Consider the following 14,483-nt stretch of genomic DNA (forward strand, 5'->3'; position numbering starts at 1 on the left):
TTTGAAAAAACTTAAGAAAATTTACATTTTTAGATTTCTGGATCCATTGAAGTTATGTTCAGTTTATGAAATTCTACTATATTGACATTGAGTTCATTTTCTGAAATTCTACTTCTATTTGCATGACATTGCTAATGTGTACAACAACTATTAAATTTTGATTGACATTGAGTTCATTTTCTGAATTTTACAACTGAGTTTGAAAAAAGATAAGAAAATTTACATTTTTAGATTTCTGGTTCTATTAGGGTTATGTTCAGTTTACTATATTGACATTGAGTTCATTTTCTAAAATTCTACTTCTATTTGCATGACCCTACTGCTGTGTACTACAACTGCTATATTGAGATTGTCATTGAGTTCATTTTCTAAATTTTACAACACAGTTTGAAAAAAGATAAGAAAATTTACATTTTTAGATTTTTGATTCCATTGAAGTGGTGTTTAGTTTATGAAATTCTACTATATTGACATTGAGTTAATTTTCTGAAATTCTACTTCCATTTGCATGACTTTGTTGATGTGTACTAAAACTGCAATATTTGGATTGACATTGAGTTCATTTTCTGAATTTTACAACTGAGTTTGAAAAAAGGTAAGAAAATTTACGTTTTTAGATTTTTGGTTCTATTGAAGTTGTGTTTAGTTTATGAAATTCTACTATATTGACATTGAGTTCATTTTATGAAATTCTACTTCTATTTGCATGGCCTTCTTGTTGTGTACTACAACTGCTATATTGGGATTGAAATTGTACTTCCCTGTGCTTCCCATTGTCAACATGTTGCTGATCAGTGGCTTGTTATTTCAGAAAGCGGTTGAAATAATTAATACAATGTGTAAACTGTCTGTTGAGATATGTATTTGATTTAAGTGTAACATTAATATTGGTTGGATCGTTCATTATACAGATGTTATTGTGTAACTATTGTTTTTGGTTGGATTGTTCATTATACGCAAGTTGTGTAACGTTTTATATTGGTTGGATTGTTCATTGTGCACAGGTTCTGTAAGTAGGTGTCACTTGGTTTGATATTGACTTTTTTAATTTTTATTTTATTTTATTTTTATGAACAATGCTTTCGTTATGGTGCGGAAGCAATCAAAAACATCAATTTTTTGCTTTCGATTTTGGCCTCTTTTTTCAGAAGCGTTTCTGTATTATTCAAATTACAACAAACGTTATTATACACATTTTGTGTTTTTGCTTCGCTACAGTATACTAACAAAAATAAAAAACACGAAATAGAAGTAATTACCAAACTATTTCGACGGGTCCTGTAACTATTTGTCTATTTAATTATGGAGTGATATTATGTCATCATTACTTGGAGCATTAAAGTTTTTCTCGAAGTCTACACGGCTGATATTAAAAGCAGCCAAGAAACTACCGAAGCCCCAAGTACACGCACCTCTCTAGTTGCCAGCAAAACCTGAGTTTACACTTTACACTGGAAAATAAAAAAATAATTTATTTTTTATTTTTTATTATTATTTTTTTTTTTGCATCATATAGCATCAGATCAAGCCCAATATAACAACCAAAGTTTACTAGTACATAATAGTTAAAATAAAAATTCAAAAAAAGTTCAGAAGTAATTTGCTTCTTTACCCTAGTGACTAGTCCGACCCATATAACAAGATTTAATACCTAAAGACCGTAAAGTCATAATGCATTTTTTAAGTCTAAAAAGCAAGATCAAATACCTCTTTAAGGACAAAGACCAAGACCAAGATTGATTGAGCAATATTGCAAATATGTGGAGGAAATGATTGATTTTTTTGGGTTTTTTTAGGGTCCCTCTGGCTTTGGCTTTTGTGTAGGTTCTCATTTCTTTTTTTTTGAAAGCTTTCTAATATAATCTTATTTATAAAAAAAATTAATGCATCACTAAGTTGACTTTAAGTCAATGGTATATAGTTATAGTCACTTTTTCATTTGTTTTCACGCGCACCAATGATAATCTCACACCTCAACATGTCAGATCAACTACGTCACTGCGCCATCAATGATCATCACGCGATCACACACACCTTCAACGTGGTTTTCATCTTTTTGCCTTGCCTCAAATGAAAAAAGCAATGGACTAATTTAGCCATCGTAGTGCAGTAAGGCAATAATGACATTTAACATGGGTTTCAGACTTCAGTGGTGTTTAGTGGTGTTCAACAATGACATGTTAGACATGAGGAGCTACACTCCAGCATATTAAAACCAAGGGTTAGAGAGTCTTGAACATTTGCGTTATAAGTACATATAATTTTATTCCAAGTGTGATGGGTAAAATAAAAAAAGAAAATTTTACATGACAAACCAAGTGTTAATGGAAAAAATAAAAATAAAATTTGTGTACAAAATTTCTCAAACCATATAAAAATGGACTATTAGATATAAACTAATAATTTTATCAATATATATTTAATTTTTAAAAATATAAACAAAATAATCTTTACTAGACAGGTTTTATGTTATTGATTTAGAAATTTTGGCATTAAAAGGACCTCCCAAACTTGTTTTGTTTTCAATTTACGTTACCAAACATGTTTTGCATTTTCTGTTTTTGAATTTTCCAATAAAAATTTGGGCGCTGCCAAATAAGCTTCCAATTTCTATTCAAAACATTCCTACAACAAAAAAATGATTGTTTTGGTTTAGTCTAAGAACATATGACAGAAAAGATATCGCATGCCAAACTCGCCCTTTACTTCTTGTTTTTCCACCACTTTTTGGATCAAAATTTATCAGACTGGGACCAAAGACTTCGAATCCATTTTAAAGGTGGAATTTCATCATTATTCAGTCATTTTAGATCATAATTTACCATTCTATTGTGAATCAAATCTTCAATTAAATCCTACTTTGAATTTTAACATACTTGATTTCATTTCATGTTTGATTGAAGCTCTAATCACAACTTCTGCATACTACAAAATTTCCAAAACTGAATTGAAAAAGAAATTTAAATATAAAAATAAAATAAAATTTGTAAGTGTAGAAAAGGGTGGAATATGGTGCGGTTGATGGTCGGTTGTAAGCATCACCAGCACAGATCAATGCATATTTAGCCAAAAAAGAAAAAGAAAAAGAAAAAAAGGACCAATGCCCAAATCTACACGACATAATGTTGAATTCCAATGCCCAAGTCTACAGCATAATGTTAAAGACCAATACCCAAGTCTACACGCATTATGTTAAAGCCCAATGCCCAATCCTACGAGAAATTCTTCATTGTCATCAATCACTCATAAATAACGACCCATTTGGAAGCTGCTTTCATTTGTTTTTTTCCTTTGACCCGAAGCAGAAGCAAATTTTCTATTTTAAAGTGTGTTCAATACTATTTGGTAACCTGTTTGGTAACATATATTTGTTGCAAGAATTTTTCAGAAGCATTTCTGTATCATTTAAATTGCAACAAATGTTACTTCGTGTTTTTGCTTCGCTACAATATACTAGCAAAAGCCAAAAAACACGAAACAGAAGTGATTGCCAAACGAACCCTAAGCATATAACTATTTCGACAGGTCCTATCACTATTTGTCTGTTTAATTATGGAGTGATATTATGTCATCATTACTCTTGGAGCATTAAAGTTTTTCTCCAAGTCTACACGCCCTGATATTAACATTAGTGTCAACAAATACCATAAAAGCAGCCAAGAAACTACCAAAGCCCCAGGTACACGCACCTCTCTAGTTGCCTTCAGCAAAACCTGAGTTTACACTGAAAATAAAAAATAAAAAAATTTGCATCATATAGCATCAGATCAAGCCCAATATAACAACCAATGTTTACTAGCACATAATAGTTAAAATAAAAATTCAAAAAAAGTTCAGAAGTAGTTTGCTTTTTTACCCTAGTCCGACCCATATAACAAGATTTAATACCTTAAGACAGTAAAGTCATAACGCGTTTTTTAAGTCTAAAAAGCAAGATCAAATACCTCTTTAAGGGCAAAGACCAAGACCAAGATTGATTGAGCAAATATTGCAAATCTACGGAGGAAATGATTGATTTTTTGGGTTCTTTAGGTCCCTCTAGCCTTTGGCTTTTGTGTAGTTTCTCGTTTCTTTTTTGCACACTTTCTAATACAATCTTACTTATAAAAAAAATAATGGACCACCAAGTTGACTTCAAGTCAATGGTATGTAGTTATAGCCAAAATATTACACATCACTGACTTCGAATTTCCAAAGTTGAATCGAAAATGAGAGAAAAAAGGGAAGAAACAAATGGAAAGTGTAGAGAAGGGTGGAATATGGTGGGGTTCATAGATGTAAGCATCAACAAGAAAGACCAATATATGCCCATATTTACACGCAACTGTCTAATTGCCTTCAAAACCCTAAGTTTAGGCTGAAAAAAAAAAACAATGATGCTTTTGTAAAGTTACTTCCATCATATAATGCTTTTGTAAAGTTACTTCCATCATATAAAATCAGATCAAGCCCAATGCTGTGGTGAAGAAACTAAGTTTCATAATCATTTAAAAAACATATCAAAAAAAAGATCAGAAGTAGTTTGCATCTTTACCCCTATACATATAACAAGTGTAAATGCCATAACACAGTAAAATGATTCAAAATGTGCCCTAAATTTCAATTTACAGTTAAAGGGACAAAGATACAGACTTCTGCGTCTATGGGCTTCTTTTCTCTCCTGAGTGAGTGAGTCCAAAGATAATGGACCACCAACTTGACTTCAATTCAATGGTATTGTAGTAATTATAGCCAAAATAGTATGGGAATAACATGTATATAAATAAGAGCTTTAAAACCAGCATCGCCACATATCAAACATTATGAAATCACGTTTAGTAAAAAAGTATTGCAAATCTATGGAGGAAATGATTGATTTTTTTGGGTTCTTTAGGGTCCCTCTAGCCTTGGGCTTTTGTATAGTTTCTTGTTTCCTTTTTTGAACGCTTTTTGATACAATCTTACTTATAAAAAAAATAATGGACCAAGACCAAGACCAAGACCAAGACCTCTGCGTCTATGTACTCTTTTTTCTCCAAAACCAATTTACACTTAAAAGGGACAAAGACAAATACCTCTGCGTCTATGGGCTCTTTTTTCTCTCTAGAGTGAGTGAGTCCAAAGATAATGGGCCACCAACTTACTTCAATTCAATGGTATTGTAGTAATTATAGCCAAAATAGTATGGGAATAAAATGTATATAAATAAGAGCTTTAAATCAGCATTGCTACATATCAAACATAAACCATGGGGTCTCCAACCTTAGAGAAGTTCCTCTCATTTGTTTCCTTAGCCTTGTTTCTTGTGTTGTTGTCTTCACCCAATTCAGCTTCTGCTTCTGTTCAAGAAGCTAAAGCTCTCCTCAAATGGAAAGACAGCCTTCAACACCAAAACAATTCTGTGCTAAATTCATGGATTTTTCCATCTAATTATAATGCCACAGTTCTTCAAGCCATCCAAAAACAAGTGTCATCCCATGCACTTGGTCCGGAGTTTCTTGCAGTATTCATGGAAGTGTCAGGAGACTGAACCTCACAAATTCAAGTGTTGAAGGTACGCTCTATGATTTTCCATTTTCGTCCCTCCCTCATCTTGCATATATTGATCTCAGCATGAATGTTCTTAATGGTACCATCCCACCTCAAGTTGGTAAACTCTCAAAACTCATCTATTTTGATTTGGCCATCAATCAGTTTTCCGGACTAATCCCACCACAAATCGGAAATCTGACAAATCTTCAGGTCCTCCACCTGTTCCAAAATCAGTTAAATGGCTCAATTCCTAAAGAAATAGGCAATCTAAAGTCCCTTTATGAGCTTGCTTTGTACACAAACAATCTCGAGGGTCCCATTCCCGCTTCTTTGGGCAGTTTGAGCAACTTGGCTTATTTGTATCTCTATGAAAACAAACTCTCCGGTTCCATTCCTTCAGAAATAGGAAATCTATTCAATCTTGTCGAGCTTGACATGGATACCAACCTTCTCACAGGTCCCATTCCTTCCACTTTCGAGAACTTGAATAAGCTAACTTCGTTGTACCTATTCCAAAATCAGCTCTCTCATCCCATTCCCCCAGAGATAGGAGACCTGAAATCGCTTGAGAGTCTGATCCTTTATACAAACAATCTTTCTGGCTCAGTCCCAGCATCCTTAGGTGATTTAAGCTCCCTGACTGAACTACTTCTCTTTGAAAATCAACTCTCCGGTCCCATTCCTATAGAATTAGGGAAGTTAAAGTCTCTTCAAGATCTAGAACTCAGTGTAAACCGATTCAATGGTTCAATTCCTGCTTCATTTGGAAATTTGACCAACTTGGAGTTTTTGTTCCTCAGTAGCAACCAACTCTCCGGTCCCATTCCAAAAGAAATTGGGATTCTAGAGAAGTTGGCCGTACTGGAAATGGATGAGAATCACTTTTCTGGCTATTTGCCTGAAAATATTTGCCAAAGCGGAAAACTGGAAAATTTCACGGTAGACAATAACCAGCTTACCGGTCCAATCCCCAAAAGCTTGAGAAACTGTTCCAGCTTATTCAGAATGCGCCTTGAGGGAAACCAGCTCACTGGAGATGTGTCTAAAGTTTTTGGTGTCTATCCAAATCTTCATTTCCTAGATTTAAGTAACAACAGTTTTTTTGGTGAAATCTCTTATAGTTGGGTACAGTGCCCACAATTAACTGACCTAAGGATGGCAAGGAATAGTATCACGGGACGAATACCACCAGAGTGGGGAAATTTATCTCAACTTCAGCAAATTGATCTTTCTTCAAATCAATTAGTTGGGGATATTCCAAAGGAACTAGGGAAGTTAGATTTGCTAACGCTTGATTTGAATGACAATCAACTTTCTGGTAGTATACCTAAAGAAGTCGGATTACTAGCTAATCTGTTGTATCTTGACCTGTCCATAAATAGATTGAGTGGTTCAATACCGGGAAATCTAGAAAAATGCTTGCAGCTGTATCACTTGAACTTGAGCTACAACCGTTTTAGCCAAAAAATTCCACTTCAGATGTATAAGTTAGCTCACCTGTCCGAGCTAGATTTGAGCCATAATTTTCTCATGGGAGAAATATCATCGCAAATTGAAAATTTACAGATTTTGGAGGTGCTAAATCTCTCCCACAATAACCTCTCTGGTTTCCTTCCAGAGTCTTTTGAAGAAATGCATGGGTTGATGTATGTTGACATATCCTACAATGGGTTTCAAGGTCCCATTCCTAGCAACAATGCCTTTAGAAATGCTACCATAGAGGCATTACAAGGGAACAAGGGGTTGTGTGGCAATGTTACTGGATTGAAACCCTGCAAAAATGCCCAACACAATATTGTGAAAGAAAGCCACAAACTCATACTAGTTCTTAAAATTGTATTACCTCTTGTGGGAGCACTTTTACTTCTTGGTGCATTCATTGGACTCCTAATTATGTTTGAAAGAAGAACAAGTAGAGCACCAATCAAACAAGGCGACTTGCAGGATGAAAACAATCTGTTTTCAATTTCCAATTTTGATGGTCGAGCAATGTATGATGAAATTTTAAAAGCCACCAACGATTTTGATGCCTCGTATTGCATTGGGAAAGGAGGATGTGGAACTGTCTACAAAGCAAAATTACGACCAGACAGTACAGTGGCTGTGAAGAAACTTCACCCATTATCTGAGACAGCAGATCATAAAGGGTTTTTGAACGAGGTAAGGGCATTAACAGAAATACGACATAGGAACATTGTGAAGCTTTATGGTTTCTGTTCACATGCTCAACACTCATTTTTGGTTTATGAGTACTTTGAAAAGGGTAGCTTGGCCTCGATATTGAGTAGAGATGCAGAGGCTGAAAATTTGGATTGGCCCCAAAGGGTGAATATCATTAGGGGGGTGGCTCATGCTGTGTCTTACATGCACCATGATTGCTCACCACCAATTGTTCATAGGGACCTATCAAGCAACAATATTTTGTTGGACATCGAGTATGAGGCACATGTTTCAGATTTTGGCACTGCTAAGCTTTTGAAGCTAGACTCCTCAAATTGGAGCACATTTGCAGGCACTTACGGATATGTTGCACCAGGTAAATGTAGCTTTGTGTTATTCTAACTATTTGATATATATATAGTACTGTAGATCAATTATACATAATCATATTTTACTTTTCTTTGCAGAGTTTGCCTTCACAATGAAGGTAACTGAGAAGTGCGATGTGTATAGCTTTGGGGTATTGACACTGGAAGTGATGAAAGGAAAGCATCCAGGCAATTTCATCACCTCGCTATCATCTTCATCTCTGGATCAGAACATAATGTTGAAAGATGTGTTGGACGAACGCCTTTCACTTCCCTCGAGCGAACGTCAAGAAGTGTTCATGTCAATTATAAACATGGCCATTGCATGTTTAAATGTCAATCCACAATCTAGGCCGACCATGCACAATGTCTCTCAGCTGTTGTCAACCCTAACAACACCTCCCTAGAACCATCCAGCTCAGTTACACAGCGTGGAAGGACAGTTACTTATAGTATCGAAATGTTTGCTCAACATATTTTGTCGTCTTTTGTGCATTTTAGTGTGTTTTTTTATTTTTTTTATTTTTATATTCAGCATATAGATGAACTTCATATCAATATATTGTCATCAGCATGTTTGTTCAATATTGTCCTCAATATACCTAAATAAGTTTGCACGTTGGTACTCAGTGATTAACTATTGTTTTGACCCAAGATTAAATTGTGAAAATTGTGATCTTATCCCATCTTATCATTACAAAAAGCTATATGTTTGTCACACTTGAGCTATTTTAATCCAAAATAAAATAGGAACGGATCCCCAAACGGGCCAGCCCACAAAGGAAAGAAGCCAATCAACCTCCATTTTGAGAGCCAGGAAAGGAAATTAGGGTAACACGTAAGGTACTATAAACAGGAAGGAAGAAAAAGGAAGGAGGCAGAGTGTTTGGTGTGAGAGAAACTTTCCATCAATAGAAGGAGAATTTTCTTACATCTACACACTCTTTTGGGTCCACATTTCCACAGGTGCAATCTCAACTACACAACACTTCACCCATAGAGATTTCACCTACTCAACCCCATCTTTGGCATGATAACTATCCTCTAGTTAATATATTTCCAGATAAGACTACAGTAAATCAGTTGTTTATTCCACCACCCATGCCACAATTTCACAGAACACGCCACAGCCAGCTCTCCAACAACTGAGAGCAAGAATGGCTCCACAGTTTCTTCCTCCAAAAGAATCTCCTAATTTTGGGGGCAATTATATAAGATGAAGGAACGCAAATACTCTATCCCAAACCCACACCTGTGGTGTCTAGGGGACAAGGGATCAGCCCAACTAGTTATTCTTGATTACAGCCAACATGCAGAATTTTGCCTAAGCACAAGGAGAGTTGGCCGACCTATGTACTGGAAAAGGAAATCAATCCACGGTCGAACTTATTAGCCAATTTATAGTACAATAAGGGGAGGCTAGTGCAAACCCTTGGTTAAAAATGAGATTATTTCCAAATTCGTTAAAAAAGAGATTATTTACTTGGTATATAAATCTTCGAGCCAACATAGTCCATTCTTGGCAATAGTTGGAAGTGAAGCTTCACATTCAATTTTATCAGTCAAAATCAGAAGTATCAATTACCAATTTATCCAGGTTGAGTCAACTTCCTAGGGAATCTGTTGATACTTTCATTTCCAGATTCAAAAGAGCAAGGCACAAATGCCATGTCTGATGTCTCTATTGCAAAAACTGAGAATGTGAAGTTAACTCTTAATGGCCTTGAATTGGAACTACGGAAGAAGTTTGAAGGAAAAGAGTTCAAAAACTTCTTTGGATTGGCTTGTAGAGTTGCAAGGTATGAAGTCACACATTCCATAGCACCCTCTTCTCTATGTTTCTCTCACACCAAATCGGCAATCCGTCACACACTTTCTCGCTCACCAAATCCCTAAAATATAGCCATTCCTGACCCGTCACATCAATCCCACGCCAACTTTTACAACTTTCATCACCCTCTCTATAAGGACAAAATGGATAATCATTTCCTTCTAAATCTTCCCAATTTTGGAAATGTATCAAAATTACTATTTTAAGCGTCAACAATCAACAAATCCCTTCCATTCCTTTTCTATCTTTTGTCATTTTTAAACCAAACACAAAATAAGTATACCCTGTTTTATTTACCACACTTTAGATATAGATATATTTTTTCCTCAGCATCAACCTATCATAGAATCCCCAGCCAACCACAATTCCCAAACAATCACACTGATCTAGAGCTGTACTGATATTAAAAGCTGACGGCACTCTTTAAGCAAAATATATATATATATACTGAAAACAGTAACAGCTAACAACCATGCCCGTGGAATAGAAAGGGAAAAATAGAGAGATAATAATAGGCAACAATCTCCATTCTCCAGGACAAAAAAATGAACAATTGATAAAAAAAGACATTCATTAGAAATGCAACTCCTCTTAGCTGTAACTGCTTTTATGTCACTGAGGTTTATGTTTAAGCCATCTAGCATTGAATATCAGCTGAATTTAATGCATAAGTTGCCCAACCTTCTCCCACCAATGACCACTCCAACTTAACGTACATCACATGATTAAGCAAGTTTTAATTGTTCATAAAAGCATACCTCTTCCAAAAAAGTAAAACGGAATTGATAAACAATTTGATCATTACGAAAATATGAAGCCATATTCAGTTCCCACCACCACCAAAGAGGTAGCCCAGAGAAGACCCACCACCAGGGACAGCATGGACCTTAGTTGAGGGGCGATCCTGCAACCAAACAAGCATCAATCATGTTTAAACATTTATCATTGAGTCTTGGTGAAGAACTACACTAGAAGACATGCAAAAAACCGGACACAGATTTTGATCATAAGAAGCACCAGACAAAAATAATTTCTAAACTTGAATCAAAACACAATCTTCGCATCAACTCTGCTGTTGGTAATTTCTTATCCGCCATGCTGATATCAGCTACATGGTATTTTGTATCTATTTTCATATATGCATGAAACTGTCATCTTAATTAATGTTGAATATCATGGAGAATGCATGCATGAGAGAACTAATTCAATCATTACAAAAATATATATATTGTAATGAATGTGATCATTGTAATTTTTACCCCTCATCATTGACAAAAACAAAGTGAGACATACATATATGAGTATTTTTAGATAATAAAGAAAAAGAGTAAATTCACCCCGTCTTTTGCATTAGAGCCTGCCTAGTAATGAGGATTGTTTGAAGCCATAGAGCAAGCAAATAGAACAAGAGACAACGGGATCGAGGATATGAGTACGTTTTTTGTTCAACCTAGCTAGCTTCTATATGAAATTGGTGGATAGATTAGCAGATTGTAAATTTATGCTGGATGGAAAGTAGTGTGTATTATGGTTAATGCACATATAAAGGATAGATTAGCAGCTTGTATATATGTGCACAATGTACTCCTATTGTTTGTCTTGTGTATATATATATAACTAATTACACACCATCTAATATATGTGCATTAACCATAACACACACTCCTTTTCCATCCAGCATATACGTACAAGCTGCTAATCTATCCTCCAATTTCATATAGAAGCTAGCTAGGTTGAACAATAAAACATACTCAAATCCTCAATCCCATTGTCTCTTGTTCTATTTGCTTGCTCTATGGCTTCAAACAATTCTAATTACGAGGCAGACACTAATGCAAAAAGACGGGCTGAATATACTATTCCTCTTTATTGTCTACAAATACTCATATATTTATGTCTCAACCTGTTCCTTTTCAGCCATATGCATGAATTTGATATTGAAATCGCACTTCACTGAGAATGTAAATGGACTTCATCAATGCTTCCATTAATTTTGAATCATCCGATAACAGAAATAAAATCCACAACCTCGGAACTAGAGGGCTGAAGCCACTGGGAAAGCAGTTAGGAGATACAGCCCACATGTGGGAAGAGAGTGTTTTTAAATCCCCAAAACACTTAGAACAGCAGGTGTAGTTAGGAGTGAAGTTACTGCCACACCCCTATATGAAATAACATTCCTCAAATGCACCGAACTCGGACTACTCTTAAGCTTCTGCTTGCTCTAGGATATTCAAATTAAAACCATCAATTTTGATTCAAATTTCTATATGGACAGAATTGCAATTGCACTAGAATTATAATTTCATTTTTGAACTTCTAACTTGTCCTTCCATTGTCAATTTCATCCAGATAAATCTTCAATTTAGTTGTTCTTTCTTTGAAGCCCATGTGCATTATCTAGTGTATGTCTCACCTACCCAGTGTGTTCTAACATTTGACATCAAATTCTACAAAGTGGCTGCTCTAAATCTTGAACCTGAGACGGCAAATAATTTTTTTCACTTGTTTTGATGTGTACCGTATTTTTTAACCACCTTTGGAATGCTCTCTATGCCAAGATGGTCATAAGTCATAATGTTAATGTGCCAAACACTTTTAAGAAAACTAACAGACACCTCTGTCAGAGACTTGTAAAACAGTGGCCTGTAGAGCCTTTCTTGTGCATTTCCACATGCATAACACCATATGTTAATCAGTTCATTCCCCTAAAAAGAAAGTAAAGGTGGCACAAAATACACGATTCTCAACCAATTGGCTCCATAAATTGTCGGAATACTTGTACGAGAAAGTTAAATCATAGAAATAAAGCACGGCTAAGTGTGGGGGGAAATGTTAAAAAGCTTTGGTTATTTTACAACCAAATGCTTGTTTGAAATGTGTACAAGGATTGATTTACCACCAATAAACTAGACATACCAAACAAGTCCAGCTTCTACAGAAAATTCCATTTCAGGCCTAGCAGAGCTTGAATATTTTTAACAAATAAAATCCCTTTCTTGGCCCTTCCATATTCCAAGTGCATGAATTTAGTTCACTACTCTGGAATGACTTCATCCATAATGGTTCAATAAAATAAATAAAAAGAAAGAAAGAAATGATAGGTTCATATTGGTTACCCAACCATACTTTTTCTAGTTCTTCCCAAAGAAGAAATGGAATTACACAAAAGATATGGGTGAAATAAGCACATATCTGATGCTCCAACCCTACTTTTTCTGATTCACATACATGACATGTAAAAGGATTAGTGAACCTAATTGAAACACTATACACAGGAATGACTAAAACCTTACTTGATTGGCATTAGAAATAGAAACTTTTGTTTTATGTTGTTAAAAAATCAAAAATCAAAAATCAAAAATCAAAAATCAAAAAAAAATGTAATCCCTATTTGGAACATACCGTGATGAAATTGCCGTTGCTCTGGCCATCTGCCTGGAAGTAGTTGTTTGCGGGGTTACTATGTATGCCTGCAGGAATCTGCTTGTTAACGTCAACTGGTTGAGAAATGGCAGTAGGCTGCTCTTCGTTTGGAGCAGGTTGGGCATACTTGGGGCCGGTTTTGGAGCCTCTCCACTCCCAAACAAGTAACCTAGCAAACTCTGTCCCCCACCACTGCTGACTCCACGACCCATGTCCAACTTCTTCGTCAACAACCTTTTGTCCAAACTGTCCACAAGTCAAAGAAAAATATGCAGGCAAGTGAGCATCAAAAGGACAAGAAGAAATGAATTAGGGAGAGCTATTATGATGGAAGAAGTCCGTCTAGATGCCGTCTAATGTGGTGTTTGTATGCCAGATAAACATGAAGAAGCATGATCTGTCATACAAAGAAGTCCATAGAGATGCCTTCAGATTTTACTTGAATAGACTTCTAAATTATAAACATAGCATAGCGGCTTCCTTGCTAGCACAAGTTAAGCCATTCTGAAAACTTGGTAGGAAAATATTAGACATAAAATACAAGTTACATCTGTCATACAGAGCTGTGATGGCATTTTGACTCTGAGACTTGTAGCACCTTGTATTTCTGCAATTTAAACCTTACTTGTTCAACAAAAGGCACCAACTTTCCAACACAAAGCAAGATCCACCTCCAAGCCTAAGCAAGGACCAAAATAACTATAGCATACAAAAGTTGTGAGGTATACACTCCTCAAATTCTAGCATATCTCCAAGCATAATCATGGGCCAAAATATAAGTTCTAACTTGATACTCTTTAATTACTTTGACTTTTTTTCTTCTTGCAACAACTTATTTTCTTCCATTTCAAAACTTTTTAGGGACAGTTCCAAGCTTAAGTTACTGTCAAACTTAAGTTTTCTTAAATGGGTGCTAAAGTTGTTGGAGCCGTTGACTACAATGTACTGTTTGCAAATATTGATTTTAATCAAATTCCAACATTTCAAATAACAATAAAAACCCCCCAACATATAGTCTTATATCTGTAGTGGCATTCTATAGTACATAAAAAAACAAAAGTTAAAAGAAATAAAAAACAAAATAAATGTTAGAGATCTAATATTAGACCTCCTTAACCATTGTGCGTAAAAACAGCTTACATGAACTACCTCGATCACCTAAAAACTAATTATCTCACTTAATGGAT

General features: G+C 35.3%; 1 protein-coding gene and 1 pseudogene across 1 annotated transcript; one reads left to right on the forward strand and one right to left on the reverse strand.

The window, feature by feature from the left end:
* Window positions 1-5,418: 5,418 nt before the first annotated feature.
* LOC132296125 (MDIS1-interacting receptor like kinase 2-like) lies at window positions 5,419-8,679 on the forward strand (the record flags this gene model as incomplete). Its single annotated transcript, XM_059794363.1, has 2 exons — window positions 5,419-8,047; window positions 8,139-8,679. Coding segments are annotated over 2 exons (2,937 nt in total), but the record flags the coding sequence as incomplete, so codon positions are not given.
* Window positions 8,680-10,423: 1,744 nt separating this feature from the next.
* On the reverse strand, window positions 10,424-13,541 carry LOC132294782 (protein SPIRAL1-like 1; annotated as a pseudogene).
* Window positions 13,542-14,483: the final 942 nt, after the last annotated feature.

The sequence above is a fragment of the Cornus florida genome, unplaced genomic scaffold, assembly GCF_030987335.1.
Source record: "Cornus florida cultivar Cherokee Brave unplaced genomic scaffold, ASM3098733v1 CherokeeBrave_3.0.0_Hap2_Chr02, whole genome shotgun sequence".
Lineage (NCBI taxonomy): Eukaryota > Viridiplantae > Streptophyta > Magnoliopsida > Cornales > Cornaceae > Cornus > Cornus florida.